Source organism: Ascaphus truei, chromosome 17, assembly GCF_040206685.1.
Source record: "Ascaphus truei isolate aAscTru1 chromosome 17, aAscTru1.hap1, whole genome shotgun sequence".
Classification (NCBI taxonomy): Eukaryota; Metazoa; Chordata; class Amphibia; order Anura; family Ascaphidae; genus Ascaphus; species Ascaphus truei.
In genome coordinates this window covers 14166370-14193006 of record NC_134499.1, presented here as the reverse complement: position 1 = coordinate 14193006, position 26637 = coordinate 14166370, and the positions used below count along the sequence as shown (strand labels likewise).

Sequence of the window (26637 nt, the reverse complement as noted above, 5' to 3'; positions counted from 1 at the left end):
CCGACACAATTCGTTACTCAAAATGGCGTTGGATAGCGAAACGTCTTAAAGCGAAACACGCTTTCCCATAGGAACACTGTTTAAATGAAAGGTTCAGTTCCTGAAGGCATTTTTAACACTAAAATACACCAAATATTTTATGCAGGCAATAAGATACGCAGTACACACATAAATTATATAGTGTATATACTGTATTATATATATAATATAACATAAAATATACTAATATAATATATTATATAGTATAATATTATATAATATATATATTATATACACATAAACAACTTTGCAAAGCGTTGTAAGAGCGTTGGATAAGCCGTTTTGGCGTTGTAAAAATGAATATAGGTATGCATTGCATAGCGTTGGATAAGCCATTCGTTGTAAAGCGAAGCGTTGTAAAACGAGGACTGCCTGTATATGAATAGAGTTGGAGACATGGGGCTGGTAGAAAGAAATGTGTATTTTGAAAAGAAGCGAGGTCAGAGCAAATATAAATAGTAGCAGCGTCATGGCAGCAGTAGTTCAGTGCTGAGATGTGTGGTTTGGGATAGAAAATGTCCACCTTTCCAGCGTAGTTCACATCCAGGATTGAGGGCCAGTACGTGTTCTGTAGTCCCCTTGTTTCCCTCCTGTTAAACTCCCTGTTAAACTCCACACTGCTTGCCACTCAGAACGGGCCACTTTGAAGCTTGGGCTGCATACACAGCTAGGGCTGCTCTGTCTGCCCTTATAAAGGCCTAAGGCTGAGTCCACAGAAGGACCGACAGCGCTGAGCCGTGCGGACGCTCCGCGATGAGCCCCGTCATCCTCAATGAAGATGTCTTGAGAGGGGGCTTCCGCGAGCGTCCGCAGGCGTGCTGAGGCGCAGGGATTTTCAGCCAACATTAGAAATTTTATCTGAGCGCGCTGTCGGCTGAAGCACCCAATCGGAGCGAAGCAGCATCACGTCATCGGCGTTGTGACGTTGGCGCCGTGACGTTGACGTCGGTGCTTCGCGGGCTATTGTCCCCATGACGTCAGTGCTCCGCCTCCCGATCGCGCACGCTGGCTCGCCTGCAAGTCCACACAATGGCTCCTGATTGAGCAGGCGAGCCTCAGCGCGGAGGAGCACTGTCGGTGCTTCTATGGACGCAGCCTAATTAGTCACCTGACAGAATTTAATTCAGCCCATCCACCTTAATTAGCACATGGGAGGCATATTAACACAGATGGTTTTTTCAACAGGGTCTTGTCAGGCCTAAGGGCTGTTATATACAGCATGCTTTTCTTGTCTATAGAGCCGGGAGCTGCAGGTAATGTATATGTGTGTGTATGTGTATGTATGTGTGAGTATATGTGTGTGCGTGGGTTGTGTGAGTGAAAGCAAGTCCTAGATAAGATTTTTTTAAAGAAAAAAAAAAAGTTTAATAAATATTTTTGTTTTGCAATTCTTGACACACACATGCACACACACACACACACACACACACACACACACACACACACACACACACACACACACACACACACACACACACACACACACACACACACACACACACACACACACACACACACACACACACACACACACACACACACACACATTTGAGCGCAGGCAGCGGCGTGAAAAGATGAATTTCCTCATCTTCGCCGCTGTCTGTCGGTTCCCCTCTCCCTGCTGTGCGCGTGCGGCCCTTGTATAGAAAGGCTGACTGACGTCAGCCAACTAAAAATCCGCGTGCGCGCACTATAGAACGTTCCTAAGTGTTAGTGTAAGTTAATTTAATTAAGACTAAACTAAAGACTACAACTAAAAATACACATAGCAGAGGATCGTTTGCAGACAGATAATCAGTAATTCAATAGTCTTCAAATATAAAAAAATACATATAAAAAAACAATACATATAGAAAAAAACAATATATATAAAAATCCCACCAATACATATAAAAAAACACAATACATATAACCCCCCAAATACATATAAACCCCCAAAATACATATTAAAAAACCCAATCCATATACCCCCCCCCCATACATATAAAAAAAACAACACATATAAAAAAAACAATACATATATATAAAAAAAACTAAATTACATATAAAAAACCCACAATACATATAAAAGAACCCCAATACATATTTAAAAAAAACAATACACATATATATATATATATATATATATATACATATTTTTTTAAAAAAACAATACATATAGCCCCCCCCTTCCCAATACATATAAACCCTTACCTTGGGGCTGGTCTCAGGTGTCAGGCCTCTAACCCGGTGGCTGCGGGAGGCCTCGCGGCCGGACAAAGCAGTTGGGCCCAGCCTCTCGTGGCCTCCGGGCCCCAGCTCTACCCCAGCAGCAGGCCTCTCTCTCACTCTGTCCCACGCCACGCTTCTGGCATCAGCACTCGCCGGGCTCTCTCTCATGCCGGCGCGCGCCTGAAGCCGAGCCCATCATACTTCCGGCATCGACGTCAGAGGGCCCGGCGTGGGACAGTTAGTGAGTAGGGAGGCCCGCAGCTGGTGAAGAGCCAGGCACGGCGGCCACAAGAAGTTGTGCCCAACTGCTTTGCCCAGCCGCCGTGCCCCCCTCAGCCGCCGGGCCCCCCCTCAGCCACCGGGCCCAGGACACTTGTCCCGGCTCTCCCACCCTGTTGGCGGCCCTGAGAGATTTAATACCGATATACTCATACATGTCCATTATTACCTTTAATTTTCTTCTGGACAGAGTGTCCAAATACAGGATAGTCCGGTTCAATACTGGACACCTGGCAACGCTAAATTGACAGATACTTTATCCTATATTGTATTGTATTGTATTGTATGTCTTTATTTATATAGCGCCATTAATGTACATAGCGCTTCACAGCAGTAATACATGTGGTAATCCAATAAATAACAGATAATATAAATAACAGATCATGGGAATAAGTGCTTTAGACATTAAGGAAGAGGAGTCCCTGCTCCGAGGAGCTTACAATCTAATTGGTAGGTAGGGAGAACGTACAGAGACAGTAGGAGGGAGTTCTGGTAAGTGCATCTGCAGGGGGCCAAGCTTTATGTATCATGTGTTCAGAATAGCCACAGTGCTATTCATATGCTTCTTTAAGCAAGTGTGTCTTAAGGTGGGTCTTATAGGTGGATAGAGAGGGTGCTAGTCGGGTACTGAGGGGAAGGGCATTCCAGAGGTGAGGGGCAGTCAATGAAAAAGGTTTAAGGCGGGAGAGGGCTTTAGATACAAAGGGGGTAGAAAGAAGACATCCTTGAGAAGAACGCAAGAGTCTGGATGGTGCATAACGAGAAATTAGGGCTGAGATGTAAGGAGGGGCAGAAGAGTGTAAAGCTTTAAAAGTGAGGAGAAGAATGGAGTGTGAGATGCGGGATTTGATCGGAAGCCAGGAGAGGGATTTCATGAGGGGAGATGTTGAGACAGATCTAGGAAAGAGTAGAGTGATTCTGGCAGCAGCATTTAGGATAGATTGTAGGGGAGACAGGTGAGAGGCAGGAAGGCCGGACAGCAGGAGGTTACAGTCATCAAGACGGGAGAGAATGAGGGCCTGAGTCAGAGTTTTAGCAGTCGAGCAACAGAGGAAAGAGCGCATCTTTGTTATATTGCGGAGGAAAAAGCGACAGGTTTTAGAAATGTTTTGAATGTGAGGGGCAAATGTGAGAGAGGAGTCGTGTGACCCCAAGGCAGCGTTCTTGGGCTACTGGGTGAATGATCGTAGTTCCAACAGTAATGTGGAAGGAGGTAGTAGGTTTGGGAGGAAGTATGAGGAGCTCTGTTTTAGCCATGTTGAGTTTAAGGCGGCGGAGGGCCATCCAGGATGATATAGCAGAGAGACATTCAGAAACTTTGGTTTGTACAGCAGGTGTAAGGTCGGGTGTTGAGAAATATATTTGTGTGTCGTCAGCATAGAGGTGATAATTAAACCCAAAAGATGTTATTAGGTCACCTAGAGAGAGTGTATACATAGAAAAGAAAAGAGCCCTGGGGTACCCCCACAGAGAGATCAATAGAGGAGGAGGAGGTATTAGCAGAAGAGACACTGAAAGTACGATGGGAGAGGTAGGATGAGATCCAGGATAGAGCTTTGTTCCGAATGCCAAGAGTATGGAGAATGTGAAGGAGAAGATTGTGGTCCACGGTGTCAAATGCTGCAGAGAGGTCGAGTAATATGAGCAGAGTGTAATGACCTCTGTCTTTGGCAGCATGGGGGTCGTCAGTTATTTTAGTGAGAGCTGTTTCCGTGGAGTGAGCAGTGCGGAAGCCAGATTGTAGAAGGTCTAGGAGAGAATAGGTGTTGAGAAAATGGAGCAAGCGAGCGAATACAAGACGTTCAAGGAGTTTAGAGGAAAAAGGCAGGAGGGAGACAGGCCAAAGGTTCCAGAGCAGAGGGAGGAGTTAAAAATGTGCGTGAGCGTAGGGATTATAGTAGGAGCAAGAGGTTTTAGGAGATGGGAGGGAATGGGGTCAAGAGGGCAAGTGGTAGAGGGAGAAGAGGCGATCAACAGCGACACATCCTCCTCTGAGACAGTGGAAAAAGAGTCAAGGAAGGCAGGAGGAGAGTTAGGAAGAGGTGTAGGATGGGAGGAAGAAACAGAGGGGATGTTCTGACGTATGAATTCCACCTTTTCCTTAAAATAGTCAGCAAAGTCCTGAGCGGAGATGGAGGAAGGAGAGGCAGCTGAGGGTGGTTTGAGTAGAGTATCAAAGACAGAGAACAGTCGGCGTGGGTTAGACTTGTGCATGTTGATTAGTGAAGAAAAGTAGGCTTGTTTAGCTTGCGAGAGGGCAGAGTTGAAACAGGATAGCATAAATTTGTAGTGAAGGAAGTCTGCGAGAGTAGACTGCGAGAGAGGCGTTCAGAGGAACGAGTGGAGGAACGCAGCATGCGCGTGTGGGAATTTAACCAGGGTCTAGGGTTAAAAGGGCGAGTGCGGCAGAGAGAAAGCGGGGCATGTAGATCAAGAGAGGAGGACAAGGCAGAGTTGTAGTTCCTGACCAGTTTGTCAGGGTCTGTAGCAGAGCTTAGAGAGGAGAGGGAGGAGTGTAACGTGGACTCAAAGTCAGGTAAGTGAATAGAGCTCAGGTTTCTGCAGAACCGGGGGGTAGATGGAGGTGGAGAAGTGGAGAAGCGAGATAGAGAGAATGAGATGAGGTGATGGTCAGAGAGAGGAAAAGGGGAAATGGAGAAATCAGAGAGAGAGAAGTTTTTAGTGAAAACCAGGTCTAAGTAGTGGCCATCCTTGTGGGTGCTGGCTGCAGTCCACTGTTGAAGGCCAAAAGAAGAGGTTAGAGAAAGAAAGCGGGAAGCCCAAGGGAGAGAGGGGTCAGCAATGTGGCAATTGAAGTCCCCAAGGAGAAGAACAGAGGAGTCTGAGGAGAGGAAGAAAGAGAGCCAGGATTCAAAGTGAGAGAGAAAGGCAGAAGGGGGATGAGTAGAGGTAGGTGGGCGATAGATGACCGCCACATGAACAGGGAGAGGAGAGAAGATCTGGACAGTGTGAACCTCAAAGGAGGGAAAGGCAAGAGAGGGGGGAATAGGAAGAGTTCGGTAACGGCAGAGAGAGGAGAGCAGGAGCCCCACACCTCCACCCCTGCCATCAGGGCGCGGAGTGTGGGAGAAGGAAAGGCCACCATAAGAGAGGGCAGCTTCCAGAGCAGAGTATATTTGTATTTACAGTATATTGAACCAGAGGAAGGCAAACAAAACCCCAGTGAAATATCATCTAATGATATCTCTAGTATGGTACTAGTTATACCGCACAGAGACTTTATTATCAGGCGCCGATTATATCCTTTTTGGTTTGCACAGTTTAGTATCTGACATAGGTAGTCAGTCATATTTTTCGGCAGCGAACTAATATTTTTGTGATTCTTTGGGTTCACACATTAATTGTATATAATTCACTTGTTGGTGCTATACTACCCCCGTTTTTCTCACTACAGCTGTAGCCTGAGAAACTTTCACATGTTGGCAGGAAATAAACATAACACATGTCTCAGCTAGGTCTGCAACCCTGCCCTTCCCCATTATCCCTTAGTATACAGCGTTTCCCACTGCAGCAAGGGTTTCTGGGTGATGGGCATGCAAATAAGCACTCTGTATTTAATCCATCATTCATTATGAACGCACTCTGATTGGATGATTGGTATTTAAGGGGCGGGGTTAATTGTGATCAGTAATTAATCGTGAGCCGTGTGACGTGTTACTTACTCTCCACATTGGAACATGTTGCTAAGTGGGAGGGGCCTATTTAATATTAATGAGCAAGGAGGCAATTGGCTCTGCAAGACGGGGGCGTGTTCTTAAGCTCTTTTATTTATATCTCGAGGCGTTGGCCAATGAACAGAGGAGGTAAACAGTGAGGGGGCGTGGTTGCCAGGTAGATTACGCAAATGAAGAGCGTGAAGGGAGCTCTCGCATTCAAGATGGCGTCTCCATCGTCGTCGCGTCAGTCGAGCCTCTGCGAGTCTCCGGTCCCGGCTTCCATGTTCTCCCCGGAGCCCGGCGCCGAGGACTCGGACTGCAGCTTGGACGGGGAGCTGCTGACCAACGGGGAGGCCGAGCTGGACTTGACTTGTAAAGTAAGGCCGAGCGGAGGAGGAGGGGGGAGGCCGCAGTGACAGCCGGGCTGTATGAGGGGGGAGGCGGACGTGTCACTCAGGAGAGGCCCGGGATGTGCCACTCAGGAGACACCCGGGGTGGGAGGTCTTCACCTAGGAACTCTTTCCCATCTCTAAACATTTCCTAACTTTGCCTTATCTCCCGGGGCACTTCAGGGGTTGGGGTTACCTTTAACCCCTTCGCTACCAGTGGTCTAATGGTAACCCCCCCCTTCTCACTTTTTGATGGTCATCCTTTTCTCAAAAGTTGGTGGCCAAACGGTTAATAGGAGCAGGTATCGGCTAATAATCCTATTCGCTCATTTAATGTCTTTAATTGAGGCACCAGATGGTAACTACTCATTAACTTACCCCCTCTGGAGTCTCGAAAGGTGGCACCTGAAGGGTTAAGGAGCTGGTATGAGTAACCCTGAAGGGTTAATAAGGTACCAGATAGTAACTGCTCTTTTTCATTGAAGGATTTGTTTTGTCTGTAACTAGTTTGGGTGGCACAATTCTGTAGGGTAACCCAACTTCTGAAGTACTCTTTAACACTGCTACACATGCATAGGGGCCCAATTGGCAGGAAGACCCAAGTCTTTAATAGGTAGCTGTACCCTCTTGATTATCCTTGAGCCCCTAAGCACTTGCCACTGTGGTAATGGGGGTCACATAGCCAAGTATCTCATTGTAACGCCACTACATGCGTGTAATATCGCTCACAGCGCTGGCGAAGCCCTGTCCCATCAAGAGATCCTTTAACAAAGGGTTATTTAATGGTTAAAAGCAAATTGAGGTTAATATGCATCAGGCGCTCGTATTACGCTGCTTTACAATGCACACACTGTAATTAACTGTTGCAGAACAATCTGGCCTTAGATGTATTCACGGGAGAGTTGCATTAGTGATGCCTTTATTTCCCATTGGTCTAATATGTTTGAATTAAGTTGCTACTGTACGGTGTTGGGAGAAGTCCCTGTCCATGAGCTATGCATGATAATATTCCATGTATTTACGTTTGAGTGCTGCGTTTTGTGTATATTTCAATCTTTTGCAAAAAGATGAATAAAATCTTATTTTGGTCTGTAATCCTAATATAATTGTGTTTCTAATCTTTGGTGCAACAGCCTGTGATGAATAAACCAAAGTGCAGTGGTAATTTAGATTGCTAACTGGTAAAGCCGGGGCTGGTCCCTCACGTGTGATGTCAGATAATAGGACATTGTGCATGATGAAATGAGTTGGTAATAGCATGAGATGGTTATATTGCATTTCTGAGCAGTAATAACACAGGTGTGGCTAGGTTCACATTCCATACTTTACGTAACCCTTCTAAATAAATGTATCTATAAATAATACGTTTTTGTTTCCTTTTGAAGTTGACGTAATTCGAATACCTTTTGAAGTTATTAACCCGGCTTAACGTCTTTCCTCTTAAAGTGTGTGCGCTAATTTTTTTTTTTATTTGGATATTGAATCGGTTGAATTATTATTTTTTTTATATACAGCTACTCGTGAAGTTTCTAAAATGCTTTGTAATTTAAGTGAAACCACTGCTATTTTGGATTTTTTTATTATTTTCCCTTTATGGGTATTGCCATTTTTACCTAATCTCATGTCACACTTCTCCTGTCCCCCCTTCAGCCAGAGAGGGACACATAATCTATTTGTAAGCTTCTTGGGACAGTGGCCTCCCTGTGTGTTAATTCAGGGGTTCTCCTCTCCAGCCCCCAAGACATCCCCCCCCAGCAGGTCAGATTTTCAGGATCTTTCCGCTTCAGCACAGCTGGCTCAGTTGGTGATTGTAAAAGAGCCTGCTTCACACAGTGTGGTCAGACTGATTGAGCCACCTGTGCTGAAGCAGGGATATCCTGAGACCCTGACCTGTTGCTGGGGGATTGAGGGCTAGCACTGAGAACCCTGTGTTAACTTCTATGTACTCTGTTATACAATGTTGTCCTGTTGAATATGTTGTCATCCATCTTACAAGATAACTTTAGAAATATATATTAACTTCTTCCCATGAAGCAAGCATTTTGTGTTTCATGATGATTAAATCTTTTTAAGTAGATTACATCCATAAATTACATTTTTATATATTCCAGATGTGGGCCTGCCCCTTGAAACGTTTAAGATCATTGACTTCATGACTGTTTGTTTGCAAACTAACAATTCTTTTCGTATAAATGAACTGAGGCAGAGGACAAAGGGAGTTTCCAATGATCCGGGTTTGTGTTGAAGGCATTAAGCCCAACCTGGAGTGAGAACAGGTTCACCTATGTTTCCTTGTATCATAGAAACTGTATTTCTGCTTCCTTGGGGTGGAGAAACATTAATACACCTAGTTGCTATGTTTGTGTGAACCAGGTACAGACTATTAACAGGGTCACTGCCTCCCGAAACTCCCCCCCCCATGATTTCAGAATATTTGTCGGATTTTGGTGACCGTGTAAATCGACCAGATTAACCCTTAAACATATTGCCAGAATGTGTTGGTCCTAGGCATGATTGACCCCCTGAGTGCTGGCACTGTTGTCATGTAATTGCTCCTTGTGATGTCAGGCACGTGCGTTGCGATCTTCCCTAGCCAACGTGCAGAAGCTCATGACGTAACTTGCGTTATGGGGCTCCTGGCGTGCCAGACTTCATAACATGATAGCCACGTCATGGGACTCTGTGTTGAAGCCACAGGTGACACTGCTCAGTTATGACAATTTTAAAAAAGTGTGTTAAAGGCTGTGTAAACGGATTTCTTGTACCACTCGCAGGATGCAAAGCTGAGTGGCATCAATAAAAGTGACGTGACTTGTAATCCCTATACTGTTTTCTCAGCATGTCCTTGTTAGCCCGAACGCAGAGCAGTATGACGGCTTACTGCATCAGCTGCGGGACAGGATGGACGAGGGGCGCGGGGAGACCATCTATGTTATCGGACAAGGATCCGGTGAGCATCCAACAATTCTAACTCTCTAAGAACACTTATTACCTGCACATAGTAAATGTAGGATATCTGTGTAACAGAAAAGGGTTCTGGATATAGGGTATATTCCTTTTTATCTCCCCTACATTCAATTTAGTTTTAAATTGAAATGTCGGGAAAAGGCAGATCAATGGCTAAGCAAGCGGGACCCTTTCCTGGGGAGCAAAACATTTTATTTTAAAACATCAGTCTGAATAAGTGTGAAGGAGCTGTCTGTTTAAACCATGCTCTCCTACTGAATTCACCAAGGCTATTCTCGTAATCTGTCTCCATATGGTGTCAGCTCTGCTGATATGGTCAGAGCAACTGTTAGTGTTGGGAGGTGATAACACAAGGTATCAAAGTGTGTGTGTGTGTGTGTGTGTGTGTGTGTGTGTCCCAGTCCCTTGGCAAAAGGTTCATGGGTGCAAGACTCTGCAAACTTGGCTCTGAACACTCCACTGACATTCCCTTTGGTAAGAATTAAGCTCAAACAAAGTCCTATGTAATGTATGGTGAATAGCTACCCTATTGAGTCGCTTTGCTTGTGCCCTTTGATCTCCCGTAAACAATGTGTCTCAGGTTGACTCAACTTATTAATGTAGGATATAGGGAGCGTGTCCATGTATGTGGGCTGTACCACTGGTGGGCATTAGAAGAACAAGTGTTATGTTGTGTTCTCTTCCCATCTTTTGGTTTCAGACGGTACAGATTATGGGCTGAATGAAGCGGACATGGATGCATCGATCGCTACGATAACCAGCATGGCGGAGCAGATCGGCGCTGACATGATCCTGCTACGGGAGCACCAGGAGGCAGGGGGCAAAGTGCGGGACTACCTGGTGCGCAAGCGCGTGGGCGATAACGACTTTTTGGAGGTCAGGTGAGAGAGCGATTGTTACCCAGGTCTCTGCAGCATCAGCTCCATGTCCTTGGCTCTGTCACCAGGACAGTCTCTGACTCTTTAGTGGAGATCTTCTGCTTGCAGATGACTCCATATGACAAACCTCTTCTATCCCTTTAACACATGATTACTTTTTTCTTAAGGAACGTGGTGATGGAATGTAGCTGTGGCACACTAAGGGTGTTATTTTTTTTTTTTTAAATGATTGCAACCTAGTGACAGGTGGGTGGTGTCCATGGCCCATTACTTTGATCGTTCTTCTGCTGTTGGGTGTCTTAATCGAAAACTAAACCCAACATGTGGTGTCTCCTGATACATGACAAACTTGTGACGGAACAAACCTCTGGTCTGTTGTCTCAAAGATGGATGGCCCAATGCTCACAGCAGAAGGGATCTGTGGTGGCGGCATGTTCTCCTGATGCAGTGGACCTTCTTTCTAAGAACGCTGGAACCCTTTAGAAATATATTGTTACTCGGTGGAAACTCTTAAATGTAACTTTTTGGAAAGTGTGTGTTTATATAAAACTGGATCTTGAACAGTAAAATATCCGCCATTACCAAATTGCCCTATGTAGCCTCTCCCCAGAGTTTTATGAAACACAAGTTGAAAACCACTGTCTTAACACACCTGTCCTGTCCCTACAGAATGACGGAGCTTATAGACAAGGTTGATCCCTCACAATGCTGGTGGCTTCCATAGTTCTGTTACCTGTGCATTCGAAGCCCATGGAAATGCAAACATTCAATTCTTCCATGATTCACCCAGCGCGTTTGTCCTTTTTGGTTAGGGAATTGCTGGTGTTAGGAGGTTAGATCTTTCCCTTGACGTGCCCCCTTTCTTTAGAGTGGCTGTAGTTGGCAATGTGGATGCCGGGAAGAGCACCCTCTTGGGTGTGCTGACCCATGGTGAACTGGACAACGGGCGTGGCTTCGCCAGACAAAAACTCTTCCGCCACAAACACGAAATCGAGTCAGGCCGCACCAGCAGCGTGGGCAACGACATCCTTGGTTTTGACAACCATGGGCAGGTCGTCAACAAGCCTGATAACCACGGCGGCAGTCTGGAGTGGACCAAGATCTGCGAGAAGTCCTCCAAGATAATCACCTTCATCGACCTGGCCGGCCACGAGAAGTACCTGAAGACCACAGTGTTTGGAATGACTGGTCACCTGCCCGACTTCTGCATGCTCATGGTGAGGCGGAGGGCAGAGAAGGTCCTGCTAGTCTCCATACACAGGATGTTATGGAAACATTTAACAACCCCCGACTCAGATAATGACCTGTCCAATACAGACACAGCCAGCATTACTGTTCTTTAACAAGAATCCAGAATATCTGTTTCTGTAGGATTTAATAGTCGTGATGGTGTTGAAACGCAAAACCTATATCCCATCAGAGGGAACACTAAAGCCTGCTACATCTGAATGTGTACATAACCTCAGTAAAAAAAATACTGCACTTGTATCCACAAATCATCTTTTAAAGCAGCAGAACTTGTTTAACTACAGGATCGAAGTAAAGGGTCTCGGGAGCGGAAAGGTGTTAATTTCCGCTCCGGGGGTCCCCCGCTTCCCGAGATACTACCCTCCGTACGAGTACCGGTATCCCTGGGAAGTTTTAAATGTCCCGATCACGCTGGCCAATAGGAAGCCGCAGCGGATGACATCACGGCTTCCTATTATTGGCCCATGGGACATTTAAATGTCACCATTATGTCAAGCACACCGTTTGCTTACTGCATGGAGGTGAAGTATCTCTAAAAGCAGGGGGGTCCCCTCAGCTGAAATTAACACGGTTCAGCTCTGGAGACCCCCTACTTCAAACCTGCAATTAAAATGAACAATGCAGCTAGGTTCTGCTGCTTCAATGGCGATTGAAAAATGCAGACTGGAGGAGAGCAGCCTGAAGTGAATTGTGAAAGGCTTCAGGGGGCTGCAGTTTGAGAACCAGTAGTTTAAGCTTTTAACATCTCTATTGCAAGCTTCATTTAAAGCCACAATCCTGCTTTCTTTTAGAAAAAATAAAATGTATAGGATTGAAGCAAGGGGGTCTTTGGAGCTAAATTGCGTTAATTTTGTCTCAATTGCGGGGCAATTGAAATGGCAGCGTTTAAGTGTCCCGCGGGCCAATAAAAAGCTTTGATGTCATCCATTGCGGCTTCCAATTGTCCCGCCTGACCGAAACGTTTAAACCTGCAGAGATACCGGCAGCCCCTAAGGAGGTAAGTATTTTGGGAAGCCGGTGTCCCCGGAGCTGAAATTAGCGCAGTTCATCTCTGGAGACCCCCTGCTTCAATCCTAGAACTCAAATAGAGAGCCCGATTGCTGCTTTTAAAGGTCATATTGGGGAAGTGGTGAAAGCGGTGTTCTCCAAAGCTTCCGCAGCTGTTGCTAATATCTCATTGCGGAGACCCATTAATTACATAACGTACAAACTGATGTAACGGGAAGCCTCCGGGTGTCCCCCGAAGCCTGACTTTCTTCCTTATTACCCTAGGTGGGCAGTAATGCTGGTATAGTGGGAATGACCAAGGAGCACCTGGGGCTCGCACTGGCACTCAATGTCCCAGTCTTCGTGGTGGTGACAAAGATAGACATGTGTCCGGCTAACATATTACAAGGTGAACACCAGTACAACAATGAGACTTTTTTTGTTCAGCCCTCTGTATGTGACTTGGTTATTAGGAGCCCTGCATGTGACTGTAATGGCAGAACATGGCACTGGAGGCCATCTCTGCTCTTATTGGGCCGGCAAGTAAAACTGTATAGAGAGGACCGACATGGCAGAAAGACTTGGGTGCGTGCCAAAACCTTTATGCCGCTTGTAACCTTACACACGGACTGAATGTCGGCCCCGACTAGAAGGAAATAATAAGTCATGTACATTTTTAATGGAGCAAAAATGAACTTGTGCTGCATCGAGTGAAATCCACAAACCCATTGTTGCTACATTCATATTAAATGAATGCAAGCATAACGCACAATGTCACCACACATCCAAGCAACAACACCACGCACAACCGTACATAGATAGCATGACTAGTGAAATTGGGGGGTGGGATGTTACAAGGGGGCTGTGTACCCCTCAGTTTAGTCCTGTTGGGAACAGCATCCCACCCCCCTCTCTTGCCGTACTGTGGCCTGCAATTGTGGCGGGAGTGTATTCCACCCTCGTGTGTACAGGTACCCTTCTCTCCACAACACAAAAGATTGGATGCGGCATGACCTGGCTAAACAGATTTGGGGGGGAGCAGGGCGTTTTGTAGAGTGGAAGCTGCCACCCCCATAGAATTGCTCCAGCATGAAATATGTGAACCACTGGTATGAAAACTCACAGTTCCTGTACAGCAAGCAGGCGGTTTCTGCATCATTCTCGGTAGTTTAGTCACATTGAAAGAAGAATTGGTGATCGCCAAACAATTTGTATTAATCACCATGACTTCTATCTCTGTATTTGAACCTGGTCACACCCATTTCCCTGACAGTCCAATTCAGAAGGGGAGGGAGTTTTCAGCAGTCATTGGGTTGGTTTGTTAGTTGGGTGGGGGGAGGTTTGTACTGTACTACTGCAGTCTCCCGCACCCTGCAGAGTTGGGTGTTGAATAGTAAGTTATAGGATAAGGGTACTCCTCTCTTGCATGGATGGCATGAAAGGTCATTTAGCTGAGTGCACACTGCATCTGTGAGGCATTCTTGCGCATCAAGGTCTACAAAAGAAATGTTTTCCCCCCAAGTCCGATATGTAATCATCGACTAAAACCCTTGGGTGGTTCAGTGGCGGTTACATTACAATTTAATTTAATAGACATTAAGGCGGGAAATAAGATTACATTTCAGTGTTTTTTTTAGTATATGCACAGTTCTGGCTTATCAGAAGTCTTAATTTGCACGCTTGGTTTTTGAGGGGCCACTTCTAAAAGGCTTCCCCACTTTGTCCTCGGCAGAGACCCTGAAACTGCTGCAGAGGTTGCTGAAGTCTCCCGGCTGCAGGAAGATTCCAGTCCTGGTACAGAACAAGGACGATGTGATTGTTACAGCGTCCAACTTCAGCTCCGAGAGGTGGGTGTCCCCCTCCCCATGCTTTAACCATTTCACTTGCCAGGAAAAGATCAAATGTAAATGTGGACGCTCGCAGAACCAAACACTCAGACTGAGCGGATCAACTGAACGCAGCCCAGTATCGTAATACAGCGGCTAACCAACCAGCGTCCCAAAGAGCTTGCGTTCTCCCTCAGTTAATTTCCATTCAAGTTGTGAAGAATGGACACTGTGCCCTACTATGTTTACTGCAAAGTAATTTGGTCGTGATTAACATGACCATGTGGGGGAGTTGATCCGTATTGGGGTACCTTTTTTTTTTTTTTTTTTTTTTTTTTTTTAATGCCACTTGATGTAACCTAATTCTCCCTAACCCTTTTGGACTGCAAGAACTCTGCACAAATTACCATTTATGGCAACATAAACCAAAGTTTGACCCACATCTCCATCAAGAGATGAAAACGTCGGTGGTTTTGACATTTCCCATAAATGATGTCCCCTCATTACCAGAGTAGTTCCCAGCGTGCAGCAGTTCTGTACAAACCTCTTGCATTCCCCCACTTCCTGTCGTCGCAGGATGTGTCCAATCTTCCAGATCTCGAATGTCACGGGGGAGAACCTGGAACTCCTCAAGATGTTCCTGAACCTCCTGTCTCCTCGCAGCAGCTCCCGGGAGGAGGAACCTGCCGAGTTTCAGATTGACGATACTTACTCTGTACCGGTAAGTGGACAATGCGCTGTATCTCGCATTAAGCGTGACCGTGCACTAGCGTCCCAACAAGCGGCTTGCTATGTCTTTGGTGGGTTGGGAATGGGTTGGTGTCCTTGGGCATTCCTTGGCAGGCGCTTCTCTTTTGGGAAGGATGTGTGGTCGGAGTGCCCGACACCGGTTCTCTCCCTGTTCCCATCATGGTCTTCTGTTCCCATACGCCAGTCTTACGAGCTTCTCCCCCTCACTCATCACTAGACTGGCTACCTGCAGATACACTGAAGTTTTGAAAGTTCAGTATAATATATTTGCATCTATCAAGAAGCCTAATGTCTGTCCCCTTAAATCTCAATTGGGCATTTGATCATGGCCATCTTTCAGCGACAGTATCAACTGGCGTTTGGCCGCAGAGAGACCCGCAGCCGCCGGCTGTTTCACCAAGGCAAGTTAATATTAAGTGTTAATTTAGTGGTTGGGTATAGGGATAAGTATTTTAGTGGTAGTAGTGGTAGTAGTGTTGGTATTGGGGGTTCTAAAAAAAATTTTTAGTCTGGTCAGGGACTTACCTTGGCGATGACATGGCCGGCGGCGAGGTGAGTAGCGTCAGAGTTCCTCTGTTGCTCCACTGCTTAAACTCTGCCACAGTCCCTCATTCTCGACTGCTGTCCGGCCTTCCTGTCTCCCCTACAACCTATATTAAACGCTGCTGCCAGAATCACTCTTCTCTTTCCTAAATCTGTCTCGGCGCCTCCCCTGCTGAAATCCCTCTCCTGGCTTCCTATCAAATCCCATATCACACACTCAATTCTCCTACTCACTTTTAAGGATTTACATTCATCTGTCCCTCCTTGCATCTCAGCCCTATTCTCTAGCTATACACCATCCTGACTCTTGCGTTCTGCTCAACTACCCCCTTTTTGTGGACAGTGATAGAATCCTCAGATGAGGGGTGCGGAGCACAGCAAGCGAGGAATATAAGGGGTTTCGGCACACCCAAAATTTAATAACTATTTATTGGGTAACAAAAGATGGAGACATTAAAAAATAGGGTACAAAAATCACTTTTTGTACCCTATTTTTGATGTCTCCATCTTTTGTTGCCCAATAAATCGTTTTTATTCAATTTTAGGTGTGCCGAAACCCCTTTATATTTCTCGCTTGCTGTGCTCCGCACCCCTCATCTGAGTGATTCTATCACTGTCTACACCCTTCCTGTCGGACGCACGCCTGTGGAGCCATCTTCTCATCCAACTGTGAGTTTGCTTATGGAGGTTTGCCTGCTGCTATCTACAGCACGTCACTATGGCCTGTTTACTCTAAGTAGTGTCTCTTAATAGTGTGGTGGTTAACAGGATTGAATTGTCATAGTACTGTTTTCTCTCCTTAATACTCCATAAATCCCACTTAGAGAATTATGCCTTGATACACGACTACTACTATTGAGTTAATTGTAGGCATTTGATGTTTGGCTAACCTGAATCAGGATCTGATTAGCTACTCCATTATACTTAATTTATAGCTCACATCAGAGGACATTAATGGATTTTTAAACAAAGATTTATACCCAGCCTGTTCATGCTCTGTTGCACTGATACTTGGACATCACTGTTCGTTTAGCAACCCCCTTTTTGTGTCTAAGCCAACTCCGCCTTAAACCTTTATCACCGACTTCCCCCACACCTCTGGAATGCGCTTCCCCCTCAATACCTGACTTGCACTCTCTATCCACCTTTAAGACCCACCTTAAAACACACCTGCTTAACAAAGCATGATTTAGCTCTGACTGACACTACATCTCCATACATCGACCTTGGCCCCCTGCAGACGCACTTACTATAACACCTTCCTACAACAATGGGGAAAGGGGGAAAGGGATGGAGACCCTCACATCAGCCTGTAGTAAAGTGAAATCAACAACGGTGCAATAAGGGGAGAGAACAGAATGATTACTAGAGAACAAAGACACCCTCTGGGCAGCACTCGTTGTGTGTGCTAATGTAATGGTGATAAACTTAAAATTAAAATACTTTAATTATGCTTGTTAAAATAAGTGTCAAAATCGTTGAGATTAATGGACAACTGACAGTGGTAACACAACACATAAAACAGACAAAAATACACAATACTAAAACTGAGATCTAGGGGGAGAGGTGGAGATCCAAAATATCTGCTAATTAGCAGAGATGAGCTATCACGAACTAAATAGTTAACCCCCTAGTTCAGCAATGACCAGGTTAAAAAGCCTGTAAAATAGATACAGGTGACGGTGGACTGACCATGCAAAAGTGTATGCCAAAATGCTATGCAGAGTAGATAGCAATTGAGTGAGAGCTCACTGATAATAGAATCGTACAGCCACAGTAGGCAACAATATTCTAATAGCTCTGGTCGTGAAGGACCCCTAAATAAAGGGTTAAGCAAGCCTAACCATAGACAGGTGGAGATAATGGTCAAGATCTTCGTGAATAGTGTGCACAGGAGCTCACAAAGTGTGGTACTTGGCTCTGGGGCACGGATCTAGTCCGTATCCAGTTATAGCCCCCTAGTTCAAATGTGCCACTATAGCCAGCTTCATCAAGCCTCACAATACACAGAAATAATTAATTAATTATCTTGACTGTCGTAGATAGTGTGCACAAGAGCTTACAAAGTGTAATACTCAGCTCTGGGGCACGGATCTAGTCCGTATCAAGTTATGGCCCCCTAATTCAAATGTGCCGCTATAGCAGGCTTGATCACAGACAACAGAGAAATAGTGAGCAAACACACACAAATGGCCGAAGGGAGGAAGGGATGAATTCAATGCAGCAAATATAGACAGCAGTTACGTATGAATACTCAGGGTAAAGTGATGGTGTATACACCGTGCCCCTATCAAGTGTAGCGAAGTATTTGGTCGATGTATTTACTACTTTGTTCCGTGAGGTTAGATATACCGGACACGATAGGTCTCCCAGGGGGGGGCAAGGTTCCCTTGTGAATCTTCGGTAAACAATAAAAGGTAGATAGGACTGGTGCGGGGGTTAGAAGTTGTTCAAATTCTTTTTTTGATCTGATCCTAGACTCTAAGGCTGTTGTTAGGATGGCTTTAAGTTCTTTCTTAAAAGATTCTGTAGGGCTCTTTTTAAGCATCTTGTAACATGTAGGGTCAGACAGAAGGCGAGTACATTCTTTAACATAGTCAACGGTGTTCATGATCACTGTGTTGCCCCCTTTGTCCGAGGGTTTCACAGTGACCGTGACATCATTTTGTAAGTCTTTAAGACCTTGACGTTCGGATGCAGAGAGGTTGTCAAATCTGTTATGAGGATTCAGATTCTCCAGATCGCTAGTTACAAGTCTCATAAATATTTCCACATTTGGACTTGTCACCAGTGGAGGAGTGAATTTTGACCTAGGTTTGAGATCAGAAAACGGGCCTTCTCCTTCAATTCCCCCGATCCAGTCTGCAGCAACAAGATATCTGCCATTCTCCTGCAATAGAATCAATTGGTTATACTCAGCTGCTCTGCATAAGTTGGTTACTCAACACACTATATATATCCTGCGTGTAGCTCTCCACGTCACCACCTTTGAAAAAGCGCCCCAGCGAAACGTGCGTCAGGTGGGAGGCGGCTACAGGACTGACGTCATCACGTGATGACGTTCACGTGCCGGGCAGAGGGTGAGAGGCACTGCTAAGTGCCGGTGTATGCGTGAAGGGACATTATGTCGACCTTTAATTGCTACTCTGTATTTGTTACGATGCTTTTGCATGCTGGATTTACTGCATGTAACTAACTTCAGCGTTACTTTGTTTCGTGAGCTCTGACGAGGGCTCGCTACACTTGATAGGGGCACGGTGTATACACCATCACTTTACCCTGAGTATTTAAACGTAACTGCTGTCTATATTTGCTGCATTGAATTCATCCCTTCCTCCCCTCGGCCTTTTGTCTGTGTTTGCTCACTATTTCTCTGTTGTCTGTGATCAAGCCTGCTATAGCGGCACATTTGAATTAGGGGGCCATAACTTGATACGGACTAGATCCGTGCCCCAGAGCTGAGTATTACACTTTTTAAGCTCTTGTGCACACTATCTACGACAGTCATGATAATTAATTATTTATTTCTGTGTATTGTGAGGCTTGATGAAGCTGGCTATAGTGGCACATTTGAACTAGGGGGCTATAACTGGATACGGACTAGATCCGTGCCCCAGAGCTAAGTACCACACTTTGTGAGCTCCTGTGCACACTATTCACGAAGATCTTGACCATTATCTCCACCTGTCTATGGTTAGGCTTGCTTAACCCTTTATTTAGGGGTCCTTCACGACCAGAGCTATTAGAATATTGTTGCTTACTGTGGCTGTACGATTCTATTATCAGTGAGCTCTCACTCAATTGCTATATACTCTGCATAGCATTTTGGCATACACTTTTGCATGGTCAGTCCACCGTCACCTGTATCTATTTTACAGGCTTTTTAACCTTGTCATTGCTGAACTAGGGGGTTAACTATTTAGTTCGTGATAGCTCATCTCTGCTAATTAGCAGATATTTTGGATCTCCACCTCTCCCCCTAGATCTCAGTTTTAGTATTGTGTATTTTTGTCTGTTTTATGTGTTGTGTTACCACTGTCAGTTGTCCATTTATCTCAACGATTTTGACACTTATTTTAACAAGCATAATTAAAGTATTTTAATTTTAAGTTTATCACCATTACATTATCACACACAACGAGTGCTGCCCAGAGGGTGTCTTTGTTCTCTAGTAATCATTCTGTTCTCTCCCCTTATTGCACCATTGTTGATTTCACTTTACTACAGGCTGATGCGAGGGTCTCCATCCCTTTCCCCATTGTTGTAGGAAGGTGTTATAGTAAGTGCGTCTGCAGGGGGCCAAGGTCGATGTATGGAGATGTATAGTGTCAGTCAGAGCTAAATCATGCTTTGTTAAGCAGGTGTGTTTTAAGGTGGGTCTTAAAGGTGGATAGAGAGTGCAAGTCAGGTTGTCAGTTGTCCATTTATCTCAACGATTTTGACACTTACTTTAATTATGCTTGTTAAAATATTTTAATTTTAAGTTTATCACCATTACATTATCACACACGAGTGCTGCCCAGAGGGTGTCTTTGTTCTCTAGTAATCATATAACACCTTCCTACCTTCTCTGAGTTCTCCCTACCTAACCATTAGATTGTAAGCTCTTCGGAGCAGGGACTCCTTTTCCTAAATGTTACTTTTGTCTGAAGCACTTCTTCCCTTTGTGTTATTTGTTGTTTATGATTGTCACGTGTATTACTGCTGTGAAGCGCTATGTACATGAATGGCGCTTTATAAATACATACATACACATTTTTTACTTCATACTGTTGTTGGTGCTGTTTTTTTTTCTGTATTAAAGTTACACCTGAAATGTTTTTGATTTGGATCAGAACAATCGTCTGCAGAGTATCTGTCCCCGTCCTGATTAGTTTCCTACGTAGGTAATGCGTGCACTGAGAAAAAATCACGCTGACACACGTTCAGTATGATAATGTCTGACTTTATTCCTACAGAGCCTGCGTTCATATACAGGGGCTGTATGGGAGGGGGTTTGTATGCAAAAGAGCTGTCTCAGTGGTTCTTTGTTAGGTCTCAGTCCTTGTATGGTCTTGTTGTTATGATTTATGGTCTTGTTATTGTAGGTTTTCTTGGACACATCAGCATTTGAGGGGAATTCCTCGGTGCCATCTTCCTTACTTGAAGGGAGGGGTAACTGCGGTAGCCATTTTGAGTAAGGAATCATAGCAAAGTATTACAGATGAAGAAATAGGCATTTTATCCAATCCATCACAGTCCCCCCTTGAAATGTCTATTTCTGAGTCTGTCCCTAGATGTATACTAACTCATCTGTCCAGATGTGCCTGGGAACTCTTTTGTGCTGTACGTTAGACGAGTCATGGCTTGTCCATGACCCCCCTTGCCACAGACTTTGCACATAAGGAAGTCAGATGCTGTCCCTATGGATTTATACTATTGTACTTAACTGGGAGGGACTGTAACGGAGTAAATGGACCATCTTCCGAGAGTGGAGTATTATTATCTGACTGCAGAAAAAAGGTAGGAGTGCTATTGTCAACAGCTTTGGTCATGAACTTTTTAAAACATGGGAGAACACAGCAGACAATAATCACAAACAAAACAAAAATAATAACTATTGCGATGCCTATTTGGGCAAGAATCTTTTGCTATCCCGTCTTTCCTTGCTAGACCATTTTGTGGTCGGTATCCCCAATCTGTTCCTGTGTTCCATCCTACTGCTCCCCAGTAATCACATTCCTTTCCCCAGTAGGAATCCGTTACGCATATATAAGTAGACCTGAAACCGGAATTGCTGTATAGAACACATTGCCAATGTGTTGAGGGGCAGCGGACTATATTACAATAATCAAAGGAGAAGGTAGCTACATGAGTATTGGATGAATTATACCAAAACGTGACTACCCCTTCATGTTGGGTGATAGCAATCTCTTGTGCCCCCCCTAGACCCAACAAGCAAAGGATATATAGCATCATTTTCCTTCTGAGGTGTCCTCGTTGGAAGCTGGAACCTTCTTGCAATGAGAGGCGTGTATCCAGGTGTTCTTGCCAGCTAGTTTGACTGATGTCGCTGTGGTCAACAGAACTTGGAAAGGACCATCATATCTGGGCTCTAGGGAATGTTTCCTTACAAATTTCTTCACAAGCACCCAGTCTCCGGCCACGAGTTTATGAGTCCCGGTATCTAGATCTGGATCTGGAATAGAAGAAAACACTCGACCATGCATATTGGTTAGTTCTTGCGCTAGGGCAGTTACATATTTGGTCAAAACATCAGACTGCATCTGTAACTGCTGTGGGTAGTAACAACCAAGTTTGGGGGCAGTACCAAACAGTATCTCAAATGGGGATAGAGCATATTCCCCTCATGGGGTGTATCGAATACTGAACAAAACAATGGGTAGACTATCTGGCCAGGGCATATTTGTTTCCTGGGCCATTTTCAACATTCTAGTTTTCAGTGTGCCATTCATTCTTCTACCTTTCCGCTACTCTGGGGATGGTATGGGGTGTGGAAAGCAAGGGTGGTCCCTAGCGCGGACCAAATTTCTTTAGCTAACGTAGCAGTGAAAGCGGGGCCTTGCAAGATATTTCTGCGGTGGTTTTTTCACACATCCTGGGTTACACTTTGCACAAATTGTACATAATTTGCAGAAATTACTAGTCATTGGGGTAATTCCAGGTGCCACATAGTATTTGTCGATCAGTGCATTCATAAGAGTCTTCGAGAGATGTGCTGCTCCATGTGCCCATTGTACCACAGCAGGATACAGTGCACGTGGCAGACAAAGTTTCTTTTTGTACTCATAAATTCCTTCTTGGGGCGATGCACCTCTTTTCTTCCAGCTTTCCTTTTCTTCCTTTGTTGCAGATTCTTGCAACTTCTTCAGATATTCTCGATTTACTGGGAGGTTCTGCATTAACGGAACCATCCTTGTCGTGTCCACTCGATCTTCCACTTCTCGTATCCAGCTGGCAGCTTGTTTTGCCGCAGCATCCGCCAGATGGTTTCCTCTGGCTTCTTCTGTGTTCAGTTTCCCATAGGCTTTACCTTCAGGATGGCCACATGGATTGGAAGGAGTGGGGCGTCCATCAGAGCTTGTATGGCTGAGCTGTGTTTCACTGATGTTCCTGCTGCTGTCAGAAATCCCCTGGTTTGCCAAATGACGCCAAAATCATGTGCTACACCAAAGGCATATCTAGAGTCAGTGTAGATATTCGCCGTTTGTCCTTCTGCCAGTTTACACGCTGCAGTGAGGGCTTGTAGTTCAGCCTCTTGTGCAGATGCTGTTGACGGTAGTGTGCTTGCCAGTAGGACCACAGTGTCTGTGGTGACAGCATAACCCGTATAGTAGGTGCCTTGTTGATCAGCATATCGAGAACCATCCACAAACAGGATTAGATCTGGGTTCTGTATCGGCTTTTCACTCACCGTGGGCAGATGAGCTGTTTCTAGCTTCATGAGTTCGAAGCAATCATGGGGTAGGTCGACTCCAGCTGTGCTTTGTTCTTGTTCGTGTCCCTGCACATCTCCCCCCTCGGGAAGTGGAAGAAGAGTGGAGGGGTTAAGCACTTGGCACCAGAGAAGGGTGACATTGTCTGGAATGAGAAGCAAGCATTGCAACCTGAGGTGTCTGATTGAGAATAGCAGCAATGTCATATGGTGCCAGAAGAATGAGGTCATGCCCTAGAACAATGTCTGAAGTTTTATCCAGCAGTGCTTGAGCAGCAAAGACAGCACGAAGACAGGACGGTCCACCACGAGCCACAGCATCGAGGCGGCTGGAGTAATAACCAATAGGTCGACATCGGCCCGCGTGTGGCTGTGTTAACACTCCAGTTGCATGTCCATTTCGTTCTGATACGAAAAGCTTAAAGGGTAAATCATAGTCTGGGAGGCCCAAGGCAGGGGCAGAGGATATTACCTGTTTGAGAACAGTGAAATTCTTGGAAGCCTCTGGGGTCATCTGGAAAAGATTTGTTGTTAAAACATCGTACAATGGTTGCATCTTTTACTGCTTGAGGATCTTGAACCATTCTATACTTATCAGGTTCACCCTTCGCGGTGCGTTTCTTCACAGGGAAAAGAGGGGTATTGCAGTTTACGGGGAAGCGGGGCCCCTTATTTGAGCTGTACAACAATGGGTGGTACCCTTAGGTGCCCGTTATCCTCAGGGCCGGTGGATCATAATTTGGACGGGATCCTATCCATGAAAGCGGGCGGTATACTGGCAGCTGAGGGTTTGTCCGCGAATGCCAAAAGTATTTGGAAGGGAACAAAGGGCAGAGACATCTGACTCCCAGAGCAGGGAGGTTACATCAATGGTGCCGTCCTCGGAGAATATTATGGAGGCCTGTAACTTTCACAACACAATCATATGCCTTGATTATCTATCAGCAAATTCACTTGCCTTTTCTTTCCTATTCACTTTCTTTTTCCTACTGCAAAGCGTACCTTAACGCGGAAAAAACAGGAGTTCGGGCAGTTTAACGTCTAGGGGTTATCGCCCAAGCACCTATGGGCTATCTCTTCTACTCTCAACAATCCCCACCCATCCTCATGAATTCTCAACACTAATACACAAACACATTTTGGACATAACATACAACTTGATTACAAGAGAGAGAAAGGTCTTTCAGGGATCAAATCGGCAGGATTCCGCGCAGTTACCAACCGTAACGCGCTAAACACTCCTTCCCTCGCAACGCGCCAAACCGCACAGTCACTACCGGGATTCCCGTGTTTCCTCTCTGAACCGACTATCCCTTACTCCCCCTTTACCCCTCCTTCCACCAAGTTTACAACGTACAATGACACGACCTCTAGTCAGCCGACAAAAATCCCACTCCACTCCGGGCTTCCACTTGCGGCACTGACTAACACATATAACATGTAAACATATACCGGGTGACAGATAGTCTAGGTAACAGGTTTGAGTTTAAAACGGGCTCTGGGCAAGATATCTACCTGTCTTTAGGTGACCTTCGGAGAGCCGTATGAGACACAGAAATAGACCAACAGCGGAGACAGTGCGTATCGGTAGATAATAAATGTTATCTTACCGTACTCCAGAGGTGATCAGTCTCCTGCCGCGTCCGCATTTGGTCCACCTCGGTCCCTCTGCGCACGGCTGTCCGTTGGTTCAAAACCCAGAGCCCCACGTTGGGCGCCAACTGATTTGGATCAGAACAATCGTCTGCAGAGTATCTGTCCCCGTCCTGATTAGTTTCCTACGTAGGTAATGCGTGCACTGAGAAAAAATCACGCTGACACACGTTCAGTATGATAATGTCTGACTTTATTCCTACAGAGCCTGCGTTCATATACAGGGGCTGTATGGGAGGGGGTTTGTATGCAAAAGAGCTGTCTCAGTGGTTCTTTGTTAGGTCTCAGTCCTTGTATGGTCTTGTTGTTATGATTTATGGTCTTGTTATTGTAGGTTTTCTTGGACACATCAGCATTTGAGGGGAATTCCTCGGTGCCATCTTCCTTACTTGAAGGGAGGGGTAACTGCGGTAGCCATTTTGAGTAAGGAATCATAGCAAAGTATTACAGATGAAGAAATAGGCATTTTATCCAATCCATCACATTTTGAGGCAACTTTGTGTGCTTTTTAAACGTATTGGGTACTTATTTGCATCATTGCTTTGTTTCTCCTCATCTAGCCAGAATAAAGTGTTTTCTCACCACAATTAAAATGGCTTCAAGACTGCGTGTAAAGATGCAGATCCCCAATATGAACAATTTTGAAAGTGAGCTTGTGTGATGCCTTTAAGGCAAATTAACAACCTTTATTTACATTTTTTACTAGCGGATAAATTAATAAAAAAAAAATTGGAAGGACTGGATGGAGCCTGTAATACTCATGGCAACTCCTGCTGTTTATCACTTTCTCCACTTCCAGGCAGCACAGAGCTGTTCCGTGCATACTACAAAGGGTTTCATCAGGAGAAAAAAAACAGGAAGCCCGAAAAAATAAATAAATCAGACACCGTATTGTAAAATGGTAACGAAATATATATATATTTTTTTAAAAACCATGCAGTGGGAACTGTCCCGTCGAAATAAAAACCAATCTTGCAGGGATGACTAACATTAGTGTTTTCCACCATCTATTATTTAATGACACAGCAGTCTCCGTTACCTGTGACAGCAGTATCCTGACCTTGTGTAAGTATCGGAGGTCGCGGCCTCTGCTGATGTAAGGAGACCGCCAGCCTAGTGATATATTCCTGTTCCCCTGCAGGGTGTGGGGACGGTGGTTTCGGGGACGACACTAAGGGGTCTGATTAAGCTCAATGACCTCCTGCTGCTGGGTCCTGACCCGCTGGGCAGCTTCACCTCCATCGCTGTCAAGTCCATCCACCGCAAGCGCATGCCGGTCAAGGAGGTACGAGGCGGCCAGACTGCTTCCTTCGCTCTGAAGAAGGTGAGGGACCGCAGTGACCTGTCAGTGTCCAGCTGAGCTATATCCCTGTCTCTTCTCCCTTCCCGTCGCCTCTTTCGGTTTTTGAGAATTTTCTGGCTTGTACAATATGAGTAAGGAACAGCTTCATGGTGCCTTGGAAGCAGCTGAGCCCAGTTCAAAACAGTGCATGTCCCTTGTGACCTTGGCCAAGATCACTTATCTCCTTGTCTCTGGCACCAAAATGAGATTGTAAACACTTCAGGAAGTGCTCATTGTTCCTGTGCAGTCCTGTGTACAGCGCTGCGTACACTGCAAGGAAAAAAAAAAAGCTAGTTTTAGGTTTCTCTGAGCACAGAATTGTCTGGCACTGAGACTTAATCGTTCAATAACCTCTGACTTCAGCTGAGACATGACAGGTGTGTAGTGATTGTTCCTTGTAGGGTGCCTAGCGT

At 45.3% G+C, this 26637-nt stretch overlaps 1 protein-coding gene across 1 annotated transcript in view; it reads left to right on the top strand.

Annotated features, from left to right (window-relative positions):
• The first annotated feature begins 6379 nt into the window (after positions 1–6379).
• Positions 6380–26637, top strand: part of GTPBP1 (GTP binding protein 1) — a 35195-nt gene continuing 14937 nt past the window's right edge. Inside the window, exons 1-8 of the mRNA XM_075574033.1 lie at positions 6380–6583; positions 9434–9545; positions 10263–10443; positions 11309–11657; positions 12961–13084; positions 14408–14522; positions 15078–15222; positions 26024–26206. Coding sequence (XP_075430148.1) covers positions 6395–6583; positions 9434–9545; positions 10263–10443; positions 11309–11657; positions 12961–13084; positions 14408–14522; positions 15078–15222; positions 26024–26206 — 1398 coding nt within the window. The 5' untranslated portion in view covers positions 6380–6394. The remainder of the gene's footprint in view (positions 6584–9433; positions 9546–10262; positions 10444–11308; positions 11658–12960; positions 13085–14407; positions 14523–15077; positions 15223–26023; positions 26207–26637) is intronic.